Source organism: Athene noctua, chromosome 7, assembly GCF_965140245.1.
Source record: "Athene noctua chromosome 7, bAthNoc1.hap1.1, whole genome shotgun sequence".
NCBI lineage: Eukaryota > Metazoa > Chordata > Aves > Strigiformes > Strigidae > Athene > Athene noctua.
In genome coordinates this window covers 33,994,333-34,007,350 of record NC_134043.1, presented here as the reverse complement: position 1 = coordinate 34,007,350, position 13,018 = coordinate 33,994,333, and the positions used below count along the sequence as shown (strand labels likewise).

The following is a 13,018-nucleotide window of genomic DNA, read 5'->3' as shown; positions in this document are numbered from 1 at the left end:
GCATATGCTATAGCTCTGCACTAAGGGCATAAAAAAACCCCAACCAAAACAGCTGACATTTATAAGTAGAGATAATACACTAAGAATGGCTTTCAGGCATAGAAAGCACAAAAAGCCCAGACTCACGAAACTGAGTTAAAACTTGTTTCTTTTTCCCAGGTTTAATAAAAGATATTACCAATATCAATATTTTTTTCATATGTGTGACAACACAGTCCTACTCCACCTGGATAAAATCATGCCTGTTCATGTCTTCAAGTGTCTGTCTAGTATAAAATAATGGAACAGTGGTACAATTGCAGCTAACACTGGGTTATGCTTGCTATGCATGTCCATCTTTGCAAATATACAAATAAATACTGTGTACTTACAGTGGGGGCAAGGGCGGGGGTGAGAATGTGTGCTCTCCCTGTATTACATGCTAAAGATATTAGGTTACAAAGCAGAGAATGGATTTTCCTTAAAACAAGTAAGTATCAGTTTAGATTGTATACACTGAGGAGTCCTATTTATTTCCATACATCCATTTAAGAAAAAGTATTACAAGCTCTTCAAGTTTAGAATTCAAGTAGGGAAGTTAGTTTTCCCTGCATTATTTTCCCAATGTATTTACCTTTCTACAGAAACCTCCAGCTTTGGTTTGCAGATATTATCATCACCACAATCCAGCAGAATATGTGCCTGCACAAAAATGAAATGGATAGTGTTGTAATAATTCCTGTATGTGTTCTAACATACATTTCCAATAATACTGTTTCACCACCAAATTAAAAAAAATTTCTAAATAGCTGGTTATGAGATATTTTCATCTCATTACTCTCAGAAGAGATCAAATGAGTTTTTAGGTATAGGGGGCACTGTGCCTCATCCTGACACACTGTAATTCTAGGACTGATGTCTACACACCTTAATTGTCTTTCCAGACTTTGAATTATCTGTTCATCTTGACTTGCATTTCCACTACCCTTTTTGCAAAGAAGTGTAAAGATTTGTATAAAGGGCAGAAATAGAAGAACTATGTTTATTACCTTAAGAGAACTACAGGGATAAAAAGAAAATACAGAGCAGCATAGTATGAGCAATGGATGAAACATTACAACCCTTCAAGATTAATACCTTCAATACTACCCTAAATGCTTTTTTCCAGAAAACTATTAATTAGTATGCATAAAAAGGAAGTCCAGCACTGAGGAATAACATGTCAAAAAAGAAATTTGACACAGAGAGAAGGAAAAAAGACAAACATACATACAAAACTCATTAATATTTCCATAATTCAAAGGCTAAATCCTAGGTGTATATTTTGGTATCTTAATTTTTCAGAAGTCCTAAAATGAATGTAAGTACTAAGTACTGAAAGCTGAAAATATGTTCTGGGTTCTCTCATCATAGATTATGTAAGTATACCTGTCTGCTCATATTAGCAGGAGTGAACTGGTTGAGGATAGGGTGCAATCCTGTTGCATCTGCAGCTGTTCTGTAATCCAGACGATATTCCATAAAAATTGTAATGGGAGTTAGTTTATCCCTAAATTCTGATTCATCCTGAGGAAACCAAAGATTTGAATTGCAATTAAAACACGTGAACTAAACAACAACAAAAATACCCTTTAAAAGTCTCTATAGGCAACAAGTAACCATCCCAAGAGCAATACTGAGCAGTATTTTTATTTATTGTTCATGTTGTAGTAGAAATGAGGAAGCCACAACATTAAAACTTCTGAGCATTTTCCAAACTAGAAAATCTCTTGTCAGAAAACCTCCTGTGTAAGCTCTGAAGATGGTCAATTTCAGTAGTAAAATGCCTGTTTAACAAATGGAAAACAAGAGCATACAGAAGTATTAAGTCATAGAACTATAACAGCAAGGAGCCTAAAGGGCTATACAATGCCACTCTTTCCTGTCAGACAAATTCAGTATGCTTCTAGGTTCCCTCAAACATAGTAATCTTTGGACTTGTGATTCCTCCTTCCTAAAATTATTACTTTGCACTTAAGAGTTGCTGACTTTCATACTGTTCATTCCAAATGATTCTGTTTATCAAATGCTGATCCTGCCTTTCAGAGAACTTACAAACCATGTCTTAGCTTTACGTTAGCCACAGATTTTATTAATGAAATATAATGAAACACAGTGAAAATTATTGAATCTAGAACAGCTCATTGCAAGACCTTACTTCAGAAGCTCTCTTCTGTGGGCAGAAACTTACTGTTTTCAACTGGGTTTGCATGCCATTTAAGGTAATTTCGTCTAGATCATGTGTTAATTCTTTATGAGAACATCAGGTGGAAGTGTTAAAGCTTTACTGACACTGAGATCTGGGATGTCTATTTCCACTCAAAAGGCCAATCAAAGAAACATACTACCTATCCCCCATGAATCCTTAATGATTACTTAATTATTTTTATTGTGGGTTTTTTTTGAGAGGTAAGTATTTTTAATGTTTGATTTATAAGTACTCAGAGATAAATCTGAGCTGCATCTAACTTACACAGCTACACTTTCAGATGTCTTTCCTTATTTCAGTCAGTGTTTCTTCTACTGGATTACACTTTTTAATTGTTAGCACCTGTCCACACTTGTGAGGACTATAAAAAAAAAGACTGAAAAAAAGTAAACTTAATATTTCAACCTTCTCTGTCTCCTCTGTTATTTGCTGTACTCTGCTTTTTAGTTACACACTCATATTTTTATTTATTCATTTACCTCCAAAGGAGAAATGCAACCTCCACTTACTGACTTTCATGTTCCTTGGAAATTGTAACTAATTTTGTGCCTAGATGACTTGTCTAAGAAGTCCATAACAAAGTTCAGAATTGAATTTCCAGTCCATTTAGTGACGAGGACCGTAGTCATAATAATATCCACCATTCATCCCCTGGCATTAATGATACACCAGGAGACACATATAGTTTCAGTAATTTTAGGTCTATACATTGGGCATGAAGTTTCTCTAGCATTTTTTTTTTCTAAAACATCTGCAGGAATACAACAGAAAATTGACAAGGATTGTAAACATGCTCAAGTGACTTGCAGCTGGGTTGTCAAAAACCACATATATCATACTAATTTTTGCTTAGGCTTGTGTTCTTGATGGTAGAATGTCTGTGTTTAGGTAAGACAGGCCTGTGAGAGACTCAGAGGCACCTTATGGAACATCCTTGAGATTCGTGCCCTGCTGTGGGAAAGATCAAAGCACTGTGGAAATCTACACCTGCAAAAATCCCTGATATAAACAGGCAAAAGCAGCAGGGTCTGCTGCTTTTCTTTCTTCTCCTCTTTCTGGCTAGCAAGGACCAAGCTCCATGATGCTGGCATCCCTGCTTGCATGCCTCTACCTGGGTGCTACTGCGGTGATCCCCCAGGTCACAAGGTAACAAGAATAAATTTACTCTTTGCATTTCATCCGTGATTTTGTGGTTGTTCCTGCATCCTGCCTGTGTTGGCTCACACATTACCTAACACAAGGAACTTGTAACAGACAACACACCAAAAACTACCTGCCTAAAAGGTAAATGGCTACTTACCCTCAAAAAGGCATCAAGTTCTTCACAATTCATTTTGCCCCCCTTTGTAATAGTCATGTTCTTAGAGTGGCTAGGCTGTTTGCTGTGGAGAAAGAGAGCCCTCCTTATAGCTCCTTTCTGCTTAAGTTTATCCAACAGCAGCTCCACTTGGAAATCTGTCCAATTCAAAGCATTTAGGTTAGGGATATTTCATTCAATTAAACACAGTGCAGATTCCCATCAGAAATGGAGCTGAACATTGATTTCAGCTACAATGAAAACCTAGTACTTGGAACTTTCAAAATTTCCAGTTCTTTCAATATAAAAACTGTTACTACATTAGTTCTCAAAACATTAACTAACAAGCACTGCTGTTGTCCTAAACTGGACTCCGCTTTTTCCCCTAAAAATTGGAAATATATAAGAGCACTGATACATTTGTAATAATTGCTATAGAACTGCAAGAACAAAAGTTAAATTTTTTCTTCCCAAAAATGTTAAAGCAATCTTGCATATATTTAACTGCATTGCTAATCTAATTACTTCAAATATTTGATATAACAGCTATTGATATGAATCTTCCGAGATCATACCACCTCTATACATGCCATACAGAAAATAAGGAAAAGCTTTTATAATCAGTAAACAAAACCTGATTGTAGCAGGTTGTCTGCCACACCACAAAATCTCTTAGACACAACTTAGAAACATGTTTGAAACAATCTCTTCCTGATTCTGATCCAGAGAATCTGATGAAAAAAATCAGTGATATCAATCATGATTTCAACAGAAAGGTGAAAAGTCCCTTGTGGCTTGTCTGTATTTTTCAGGTTTAACAATGCACATACTTGAACATTCTTGTTTAAAACTCCCCTCAACAAGAGTTGATCTCAATTCTGTAAAATACAAAGGACTTTCCAAGACTAGTTCCACCAAGTGGTTAAACATTTGCTTAAAGTGCCAAGTATGCTCAATCCCACTGACTTCAACACAACTTCAGCAAAAAAACTGTAGAAGACAGTCATATAGATGTATATGGTTACTGAACTGGTAGGATTGTGTTGTGAAGGGTAACCAGCTGTTTCAATAATGAAGAGGGACAATGACCAGTGCTCATGTCTGCAAACCACATAAGACTAAAGTTTTTAAACTAGCAGAACTTACTGAGTGAATCAGGGAGCTTTCCTTTGCCATCCGCTTTTAAGCAGAACTTTACTTTGAAGCTGTTTTGAAGGAAAATAAAATATTAATTTCACACACTATAACTCTCATTTTCTTCTAAAATTCTTTACTGTTTTTCTCAGTTCAAGGGTATTCTCTTTTGAGACTCACTCACTCCCAACAGCTATTTTCTACTGGTGGAGAGAAACTATAACCTATTAATAAGTAGACAGCAATGCAAGGCTTTGGAGCCTTGACTCATCTAGGAACAGTCACCTGCAAAGCAGAGTGTTGTTTCCTGAAATCAAATATGGCTTATTTATTTTTAAAGCTAGAAGGAACTGGCATACTGAACTGAAAAGGAAGCTAGCTCTAGAAAGGAACAGTGGGTTTGGATAATAGTCCCGGAACAAGAACCAAAACCAGTTTACAGAGCAGATAATTTCCCAAGTGTTTTCCAAAAGCCCACCTAAAAAGTAAGTTAATGGGTAAAACCACTGGAAAAGCTGTGATCTACTCTGGTCAGTAGGCAACTGTCAATCTCTGCATGTAGGATGTAATTTCAGAGTCAGTCTAGCATGTACTGAAGATAATGCTGGTCCTTCCACTGTTGTTCAAGAATTCTTATTTTTTATTGTCTGTTCTTTCAGAGAAATCTGTGTTTGATTGCCTTTTTTTAATTCGCTGACTAGACTTCCTGAATCCTTATGAAAATAAAAACCAAAAAAAGGCCCTCCCCTCAAAGGAAAACCAAGATACTCTGCTTACCAAGAAACTTTTACATCTGACAGTGAACAGGCTTTGTTTTCTGGATTTAGAATGGTTGGATTAACTTCCAGGGCAGCATTTACTCTAATAACTGGTCTAGCCCTGCAAAGAAAGCATCCTCTTGAACAGCATTCAACAGCATGTTAGACAATCCCCTCCCCATAAAATTGTGAAATATACGTATAGACACACAATATTTAGTGAAACTGCAAGAATAACAAATAATCACTGAGTAGATTAAGGAAAAGCAGGAAGTTTCTCTGTGCCCTTTCATTGCCATCAGTCAGAGGACATGGACAGTTGTGTTAAGAGGAAGTCTCATCTATTTCTAGCACAGATAAATAAGGTATTTTCCCTAAAATAAGCAAGTTTGCATGAGAATATCAGGATTGCAGTGTAATAGCTAGCAGCACACTGTGTATGTCAGAATCTAGAAAACTGTCACTCAGCATTTAAGACAACTTATTTATATTTTCTCTTAACTATAAATTTTTGAGAAGGATAAATAATAGATAGCAGACTAGATTTACTCAGTGAAAACAGCTGTATAACTTTTTTTAACTCCAGAAGTTTGGAAGGTGGAGTGGCAGAATTTCAGACTTCCCTGACCCTGCTTTCTTTTGTAGCTCAAGAATGCTGCTGAGCTTTCATTCTGCTGGCACTTGTGAAAAAGCATAGAGGGATACTTACCTATACAGAACAGCTGTGTCAACACCAAAGGCTCCAACAATCAAGTCTAGGAAGAAATGAGAAATATGACACATTACAATTTATTTTTCAATATATGCTGTTAGTCAGAGGAGGGGCTACTGTTAAGTTATTCTAAAGTGACACTTAGAGCAAAGGACCTGGATATCCATTTTTGTCCACATCTGTGGCTCCTTTCAGTGAGTACCCAAAACTGGGTGGCATGGTGCGAGCGGCCCACTGCCCTTCAAGAATTTGAGATGGGACTGCATTCAAACCATTTGCTCTTCCATTGTAGATGTAGACAAGTCCTCTCTTGTCCTCTCCACCATATGGTGCAGCAACTGCAATATCTGTAAACCAAACGAACAATTGTCAACATCTCCAGGCACAGACTAGGAGAACACATTTGTGCTTGGATCAATCAATAGTTTCTGATATTACAGTTTCAATGTGTGTCAGTAGGGAGAAAATGCAACTGGCCTTTAAAATGCTCATCAACAACATTTTTTTCTTTTCATTGGATGCTGTTTTTTCTGGAAAGTATAAATGTTTAACAGGAATATACATCATAGACTTGTAGGGGGGGAGGAGGGAAAGGAATAGTTCTGCAAACACGTCTGCGCTTCAGTAACTGACTTAAAGCCAAATCATATGGATTTGAGATGCTTTTGAGAGTATAAAACACCCAGAGTTAGTCACTGTTGGCACCAAATGACAAAACTCAGTGAGGCTATCTGCTCATTTCATTAACACGCTCATGTTCCTCCAAAGGGTGTGGCACTTTATAAATTCTCAAAAATTTAAATCAGCCTAAAACAATGGTAAATATCAAATTCCAGTCTAACCTGATCATGGCTTGGCAAAATGTTATATGGAGAACTTTCAGTTAGTGCAATTATGCTATCTCTTAAAGCTTAATTTATTTGAGAGTACTTATTATCAATGACTAATAAACAGTAATAAACAAAATGCTAATTGGGCTATCTTTAAGGACAGCTTCAGACACATGAGCTAATTTCAACATTTCCACAGTCAGTTCAAAGACCAAACATGAAACACTATACAGAGCAATTACATGACTCCTTCCTCTTTCCTTAAATTTGAGAAAGTTTCATGACAAGATCAAGGACTCAAAGGTTTACCATTTTGTATTTTTGACTTGTTTTTACAAACTTTATGAAAATGGTACAAATTCCAATCTTACACCATACTGTGATGGAAAGCATTTTAATTAACACTCCCAAAATGAAACAGAGCAGGAAAAGCAAAAAATCAGACTAAATAATGGCAAGAATTAAAAAGAGGCAGCTTCTGCTATGATTTTCTCACCTACAGCATATTTCAGATTGAAATATCATAGAATCAAAATATTTTTTGGATAATCTCATGTAGTGACCAGATTTTGGCTATCAGCTGTAACCTTCCCAATGTCTTCTAAAATAGTTGCAGCGATATTGCATCTTCTCACTAGTTCTATATACTATTAGCAGCTAAAAAGGTCCCTTCCAACCCAAACTATTCTATGATTCTATGATTTCATTTCAAAAATAAATTAGAGCTACCTGGGAATTGAAATATTAGCTGATTTTAATTTTAGATCTTTCAGAAAATCCTTTGCTTGCCAAGCAGAATGGAAAAAACAAAAATGAGCATTTTTTGAAAAGTCACATTCACAGAATCACAGAATTATCTATGTTGGAAAAGACCTTGAAGATCACCCAGTCCAACTGTTAACCTAGCACTACAGTTCACAACTACACCAGATCCCTCAGTGCTATGTCAGCCCGACTCTTACACACCTCCAGGGATGGGGACTCCACCACTTCCCTGGGCAGCCCATTCCAACACCTGTTTGGAAAGACACAGCCCGTTCTGGAAATAAATGCTTCCTAATATCCAGTCTAAACCTTCCCTGGCACAATTTGAGGCCATTCCCTCTTGTCCTGTCACTTGTTACTTGGTTCAAGAGACTCATGCCCAGTTCTCTGCACCCTCCTTTCAGGGAGCTGTAGAGGGCGATGAGGTCTCCCCTCAGCCTCCTCTTCTCCAGACTAAACCCCCCCAGTTCCCTCAGCCGCTCCCCGTACGACCTGTGCTCCAGACCCTGCACCAGCTCCGTTGCCCTTCTCTGGACACACTCGAGTCATTCAATGTCCTTTTTGTAGTGAGGGGCCCAAAACTGAACCCAGTCATCGAGGGGCGGCCTCACCAGTGCCGAGTACAGGGGTCAGATCCCTTCCCTGTCCCTGCTGGCCACGCTATTGCTGACACAAGCCAGGATGCCATTGGCCTTCTTGGCCACCTGGGCACACTGCTGGCTCCTGTTCAGCCGGCTGTCAATCAACCCCCCCAGGTCCCTCTCTGACTGGCAGCTCTCCAGCCACTCCTCCCCAAGCCTGTAGCGCTGCTGGGGGTTGTTGTGGCCCAAGGGCAGCCCCCGGCATTTGCCCTTATTGAAACTCCTCCAGTTGGCCTCAGCCCATGGCTCCAGCCTGTCCAGGTCTCTCTGCAGAGCCTCCCTACCCTCGAGCAGATCAACACTCCCACCCAATTTGGTGTCATCTGCAAACTGACTGAGGATGAACTCGATGCCCTCACCTAGATCATCAATAAAGATTAGTTAAACAGGAGTGGCCCCAAAAACAAGCCCTCGGGGACTCCACTCATGACCAGCTGCCGAATGGATTTAACTCAACTTCACCGCAACTCTCTAGGCCCAGCCATCCAGCCAGTTTTTTACCACGAAAGTTTGTGCCCATCCAAGCCATGAGCAGCTAGTTTTGCCAGGAGAATGCTGTGGGAAACGGTGTCAAAGGCCTTACTGAAGTCGAGGTAAACAACATCCACAGCCTTTCCCTCATCCAATAAGCAGGTCACCCTGTCGTAGAAAGAGATGAGGTTTGTCAGGCAGGACCTGCCTTTCATAAATCCATGATGACTGGGCCTGAGCATCTGGTTGTCCCTCATGTGTTGTGTGATGGTACTCAGGATGAGCTGCTCCATCAGCTTCCCGGGCACCGAAGTCAAGCTGACAGGCCTGTAATTTCCTGAATCATCCTTCCGACCCTTCTTATATATGGGTTCCTACCACTCTTTAGGAAACACTGGAGTATGACTTGCAAAACAAAGTTTTCTCCCTAGGATTCCAGGAAGTCTCCATCCCAAAACTATGAGAATCTTGTCTGCTTCATTGCTCTCCATTCCTATGTGAAAGTAACAAGAAGCACTGGCAACAGGTTTCAGAGTCCACGGCTTCAGTTGTACCAGTCTCAGACTTCTCATCCAAATACTTGCTCAAGACAGCTCTTGGTACAGTTGACTGTAGTTGTTATGGGATATTTTCACCAGGCTCTTCCATTTTAAAATAAAAATCTAGACTTTTATCAGGAAAATCTCTTCTATCAAAACATTTTTAACCAGCTCTCTGAAAAAAAACTTCTTTTCAGTCATCATTATGTTTCTGGAGAGGAAAATTGGCTTTAAGCAACGGAAACAGGAAAACCGTATCAAAGATCTTCTAACAAGTCATAGTAGAGTGAGATATTTCATCAAAGATTCTACTGTACTTATCACTTAGAAAGTAATCAACTGATCAGTGTCAAAGCTAAAATAATCCATGCTGTAGTTTAAATGGTATAGTCTCTGCTCGATGCATACATGTAACTCCTGTTAGCATTCTTGGGAGTAGCATACAAGCATCGAAAGGAGTCTAGACCTTAGTGTCCAACATTCAGTCATGGTTAGACTGCCTAACGTTTGTGCGCAGAATCCACATTCAGTGTGATGTCTAGATTTCATCTATGAACAAAAAATACTGATCAATAAATGATGTCCTACCATTGAAGCCATCCTGATCTAGATCCCCCAGAGGTGCAATAGAACTGCTGAATCTTGCAAATATTTCAAAACCATTCAGCTTTGTGATCTGAAACCCTCCAGAAGGTCGTTGAAGGCAAATGGAAACTTGGCCAACCTCTTGAAGTTTCCCATCAGAACCTCGATCCATAAAAAGAGGGGCTCCAATAAAGAGATCTGTATAACTGGACCAAAGCAAGATAAGGTTTTTCAGTAACAGCATCAAAATTCAGTTTTATTCTCTTAAGTATCTGTTAGTAGGACTAACTCAGCACTGAAGTCAGTATTAAGATGAAAGTTAGCTATCTTTGAATTGCAACCAAAGGCAAATATTTATTGACAAAGTAAGCACAAATAAAGCAGAATTTAATGCATTTAAAGCATGTGAATGTACACATATGTATTTATGCAAATAAATACAAAAACAAATCAACAATTGTTAAAAAAAAGTGTTGAGCTCTAGCAAGAAAGTGCGTTGCATAGATACACATTAATCCAATAATGCAGACAGAAATCTATGTTGTAGGAAAGACTTTTTATTAAAGCTTCTTTTTTTCTTTCCAGAAGCAAGTTAGGTGGCAGTGGAGAGAAGAGGGCACTTACTTGTCCCCATTGATATCTGTGGCAGCCACGGAATACCCAAAATAGGCAGCCATCTGGAAAACAACATTCAAACTGAACTTGTGAGTTATAGTGATATAAACACACAAACAAGTTTATACAAAGATGTATGAAGAGATATTAGGGACATGATAATATATATCACAACATTTTTTGTCTCCTTATATTTTCCTTTCTCTTCCTTACTCTGTAGAAAAGAAACTTTTAGTTACCTTCCTCTTTCATGATCTAGCCCTCTTTCCCAATTCTCAAAACAGTCAGCATTTCCTTCATTCAAATAAGATTGTTCTTCTAAGTAGCACTATGAAACGGGAACTCACAGAACATTTATTTTTACAAATCCTACAGAGTTCATAAAATTCTTCTTTGGCACATAAGCTAATAACATATGGAATGTTATATGTACCCTAAATGCTGTCTCAACATGTCATCTACAGGAATAGCCTCCTGGCCACCCACCACACTGAATAAAGCTACATACCTGCTCTCCAGTGAAGTTGTACATGGAAGACATGTTCTTCCCATTGTAAATAGACACCTGCACATGAAGAAACACACATTACAGAATACCAACAATATTCAGCTTTTCTATTTATTGTAAAGTTTAATGTTTCAAATTTCCTACCATGCCCAGAGTTCTTGCTGCTCTTGGGACTCCTGATACAAAGTCTGAAATATAAAGCAAGACACCTAAGTAACATTCAGGTCCCAAAGCACAATGAATTTGCTTGATCTGAGTAGCTCATTCCTAGTGCCTTATCCATTTTCCTGTGCACTGTATTGTTTGTTCTACACTATTTATGTGAAAGACTTGCCCAGCCTATTAACAAGATTTTTTTACGGAAGCAAGGGTCTTACCTTCTATGCCATCACCACTGAAGTCTCCAACAGCCACAGAATAACCTGTTCAACACGCAAAATTAGTAAATTACTTCAATACCTTTCATCTCTCTTTACACTCTTCATAGGTCTTTATGAACAGTTCTCTTGATTCATCTTAAAATGCAGTGGAGTAAATACTGCCTCTAAGTAGCTTAGACTATGAACAGCTACATGAGTAGACTCAAATTCATCAGCATCCATGAATTTGAGATCTGAAGATAAAAATTTTGAATTTATCATCCTGGGAACTGTCTTGGTCTATCTTTGCTTCTTCCTGAAGTCAGTTAGACGTATATGAATCTAAATGGTGACTTCCTACTCCTCTAAAAGACTCTCCATTATTTTTCTTCCCAAACATGATTCTTTCACATTTTTATTTAGTTTTGGTAAATTATTTAGAAACAGCTGCTCTTCTAAAAAAATAGTTATGTGACGAACTCCTCACATAAAAATCATACCTCAACCATTACCAAATTCAGACTGAATCACAAAGCACAAAAATCCATAGAAATATTTCCATTTATTTTGTCACCAGGTGCTTTCTGAATCAAGCCTATGGCAAGATAACTAAGCTTCTGTCATATATAAACTACTGCATTTTCAGGTATGTCAGATATTGGATTAATAGTAGCGTGACTTAGACTTAAATATGAATAACGCAAGGGAGTTTTTCAAGGCAAGCTAGGTTTTCTTTCTTTCCAAACTACTCACCCAAGTAGCTGTCATCAAAAGCAGCACTGGCAGGTCTGGTTGCTAACTGGTCATCATACTTTGTACTGTAGACTTTGGAGTCATATTTAGCCACAATCTCCGTCACTCGATCAGAAATAAGTTGGCCTAAAGAGAAAGAAAACAGTTTGAAACCACAAATAAAATATGTGTGCACTCATTCAGTAAGCAACAGGACTCATTTACAGAATACTTGCTTCTAAAGCAACAACTCTTATGAAATACCAACCAGAAAACAGCCAATAGCAGCAGGATGTAAGTGAAAATTTGAATCCTACTTCAGCAGAGATTTATGCACATCTTTAATCAAAAGCACACAGAGAGCTCACTGAAAATAGAAGCTGCTCCTACATGTAAGCCAGGACTTCAATGGGACTGCTCAGTTAGGTAACAGTAAGCTTATGCTTACGGTATTGCAGAACTGAGTCATCGCCCCTTGTCTAAGTACCATCATACACGAGCTTAACATGGCAGACAAGAAGCTGACAGGATGAACACAGCGTATGGCTGCTGCCTCCTGACACTTCACCAGCCACTAGGTGGTGACTTCATTACATTCTTTTCTTCGAGTTTAACTCTGGAATCACAAAAATTTTCTTTCAGAAGAGCACTTACTTCACATACGTATTCATACATGCATGAAGTAGAGGGAAAAATACTCCTCCAGCATCTCAAAATGTGGAATCAAAATTTAGGGTGAAAAATCTACGTTTTAGAAGTATCCTATTGTCTTCTAGTCAGAGCTGAGATTTTTTTCTTTTTTGGTAGAAGATAATCAGGTGGTTTTGGCAGATGATATGTCCCTT

General features: G+C 38.3%; 1 protein-coding gene across 2 annotated transcripts in view; it reads right to left on the bottom strand.

Moving 5' to 3' along the window:
- The window catches only part of ITGAV (integrin subunit alpha V), a 51,020-nt gene that overhangs the window by 16,939 nt on the left and 21,063 nt on the right, over window positions 1–13,018 (bottom strand). For both annotated transcript variants that reach the window (XM_074910550.1, XM_074910549.1), the window contains 13 exons: window positions 12,195–12,320; window positions 11,460–11,504; window positions 11,227–11,270; window positions 11,083–11,139; window positions 10,584–10,636; window positions 9,963–10,165; window positions 6,284–6,475; window positions 6,126–6,171; window positions 5,436–5,537; window positions 4,671–4,729; window positions 3,528–3,682; window positions 1,408–1,545; window positions 614–681 (listed from right to left, as the gene is read on the bottom strand). In XM_074910550.1, coding sequence (XP_074766651.1) covers window positions 614–681; window positions 1,408–1,545; window positions 3,528–3,682; window positions 4,671–4,729; window positions 5,436–5,537; window positions 6,126–6,171; window positions 6,284–6,475; window positions 9,963–10,165; window positions 10,584–10,636; window positions 11,083–11,139; window positions 11,227–11,270; window positions 11,460–11,504; window positions 12,195–12,320 — 1,288 coding nt within the window. The remainder of the gene's footprint in view (window positions 1–613; window positions 682–1,407; window positions 1,546–3,527; window positions 3,683–4,670; window positions 4,730–5,435; window positions 5,538–6,125; window positions 6,172–6,283; window positions 6,476–9,962; window positions 10,166–10,583; window positions 10,637–11,082; window positions 11,140–11,226; window positions 11,271–11,459; window positions 11,505–12,194; window positions 12,321–13,018) is intronic.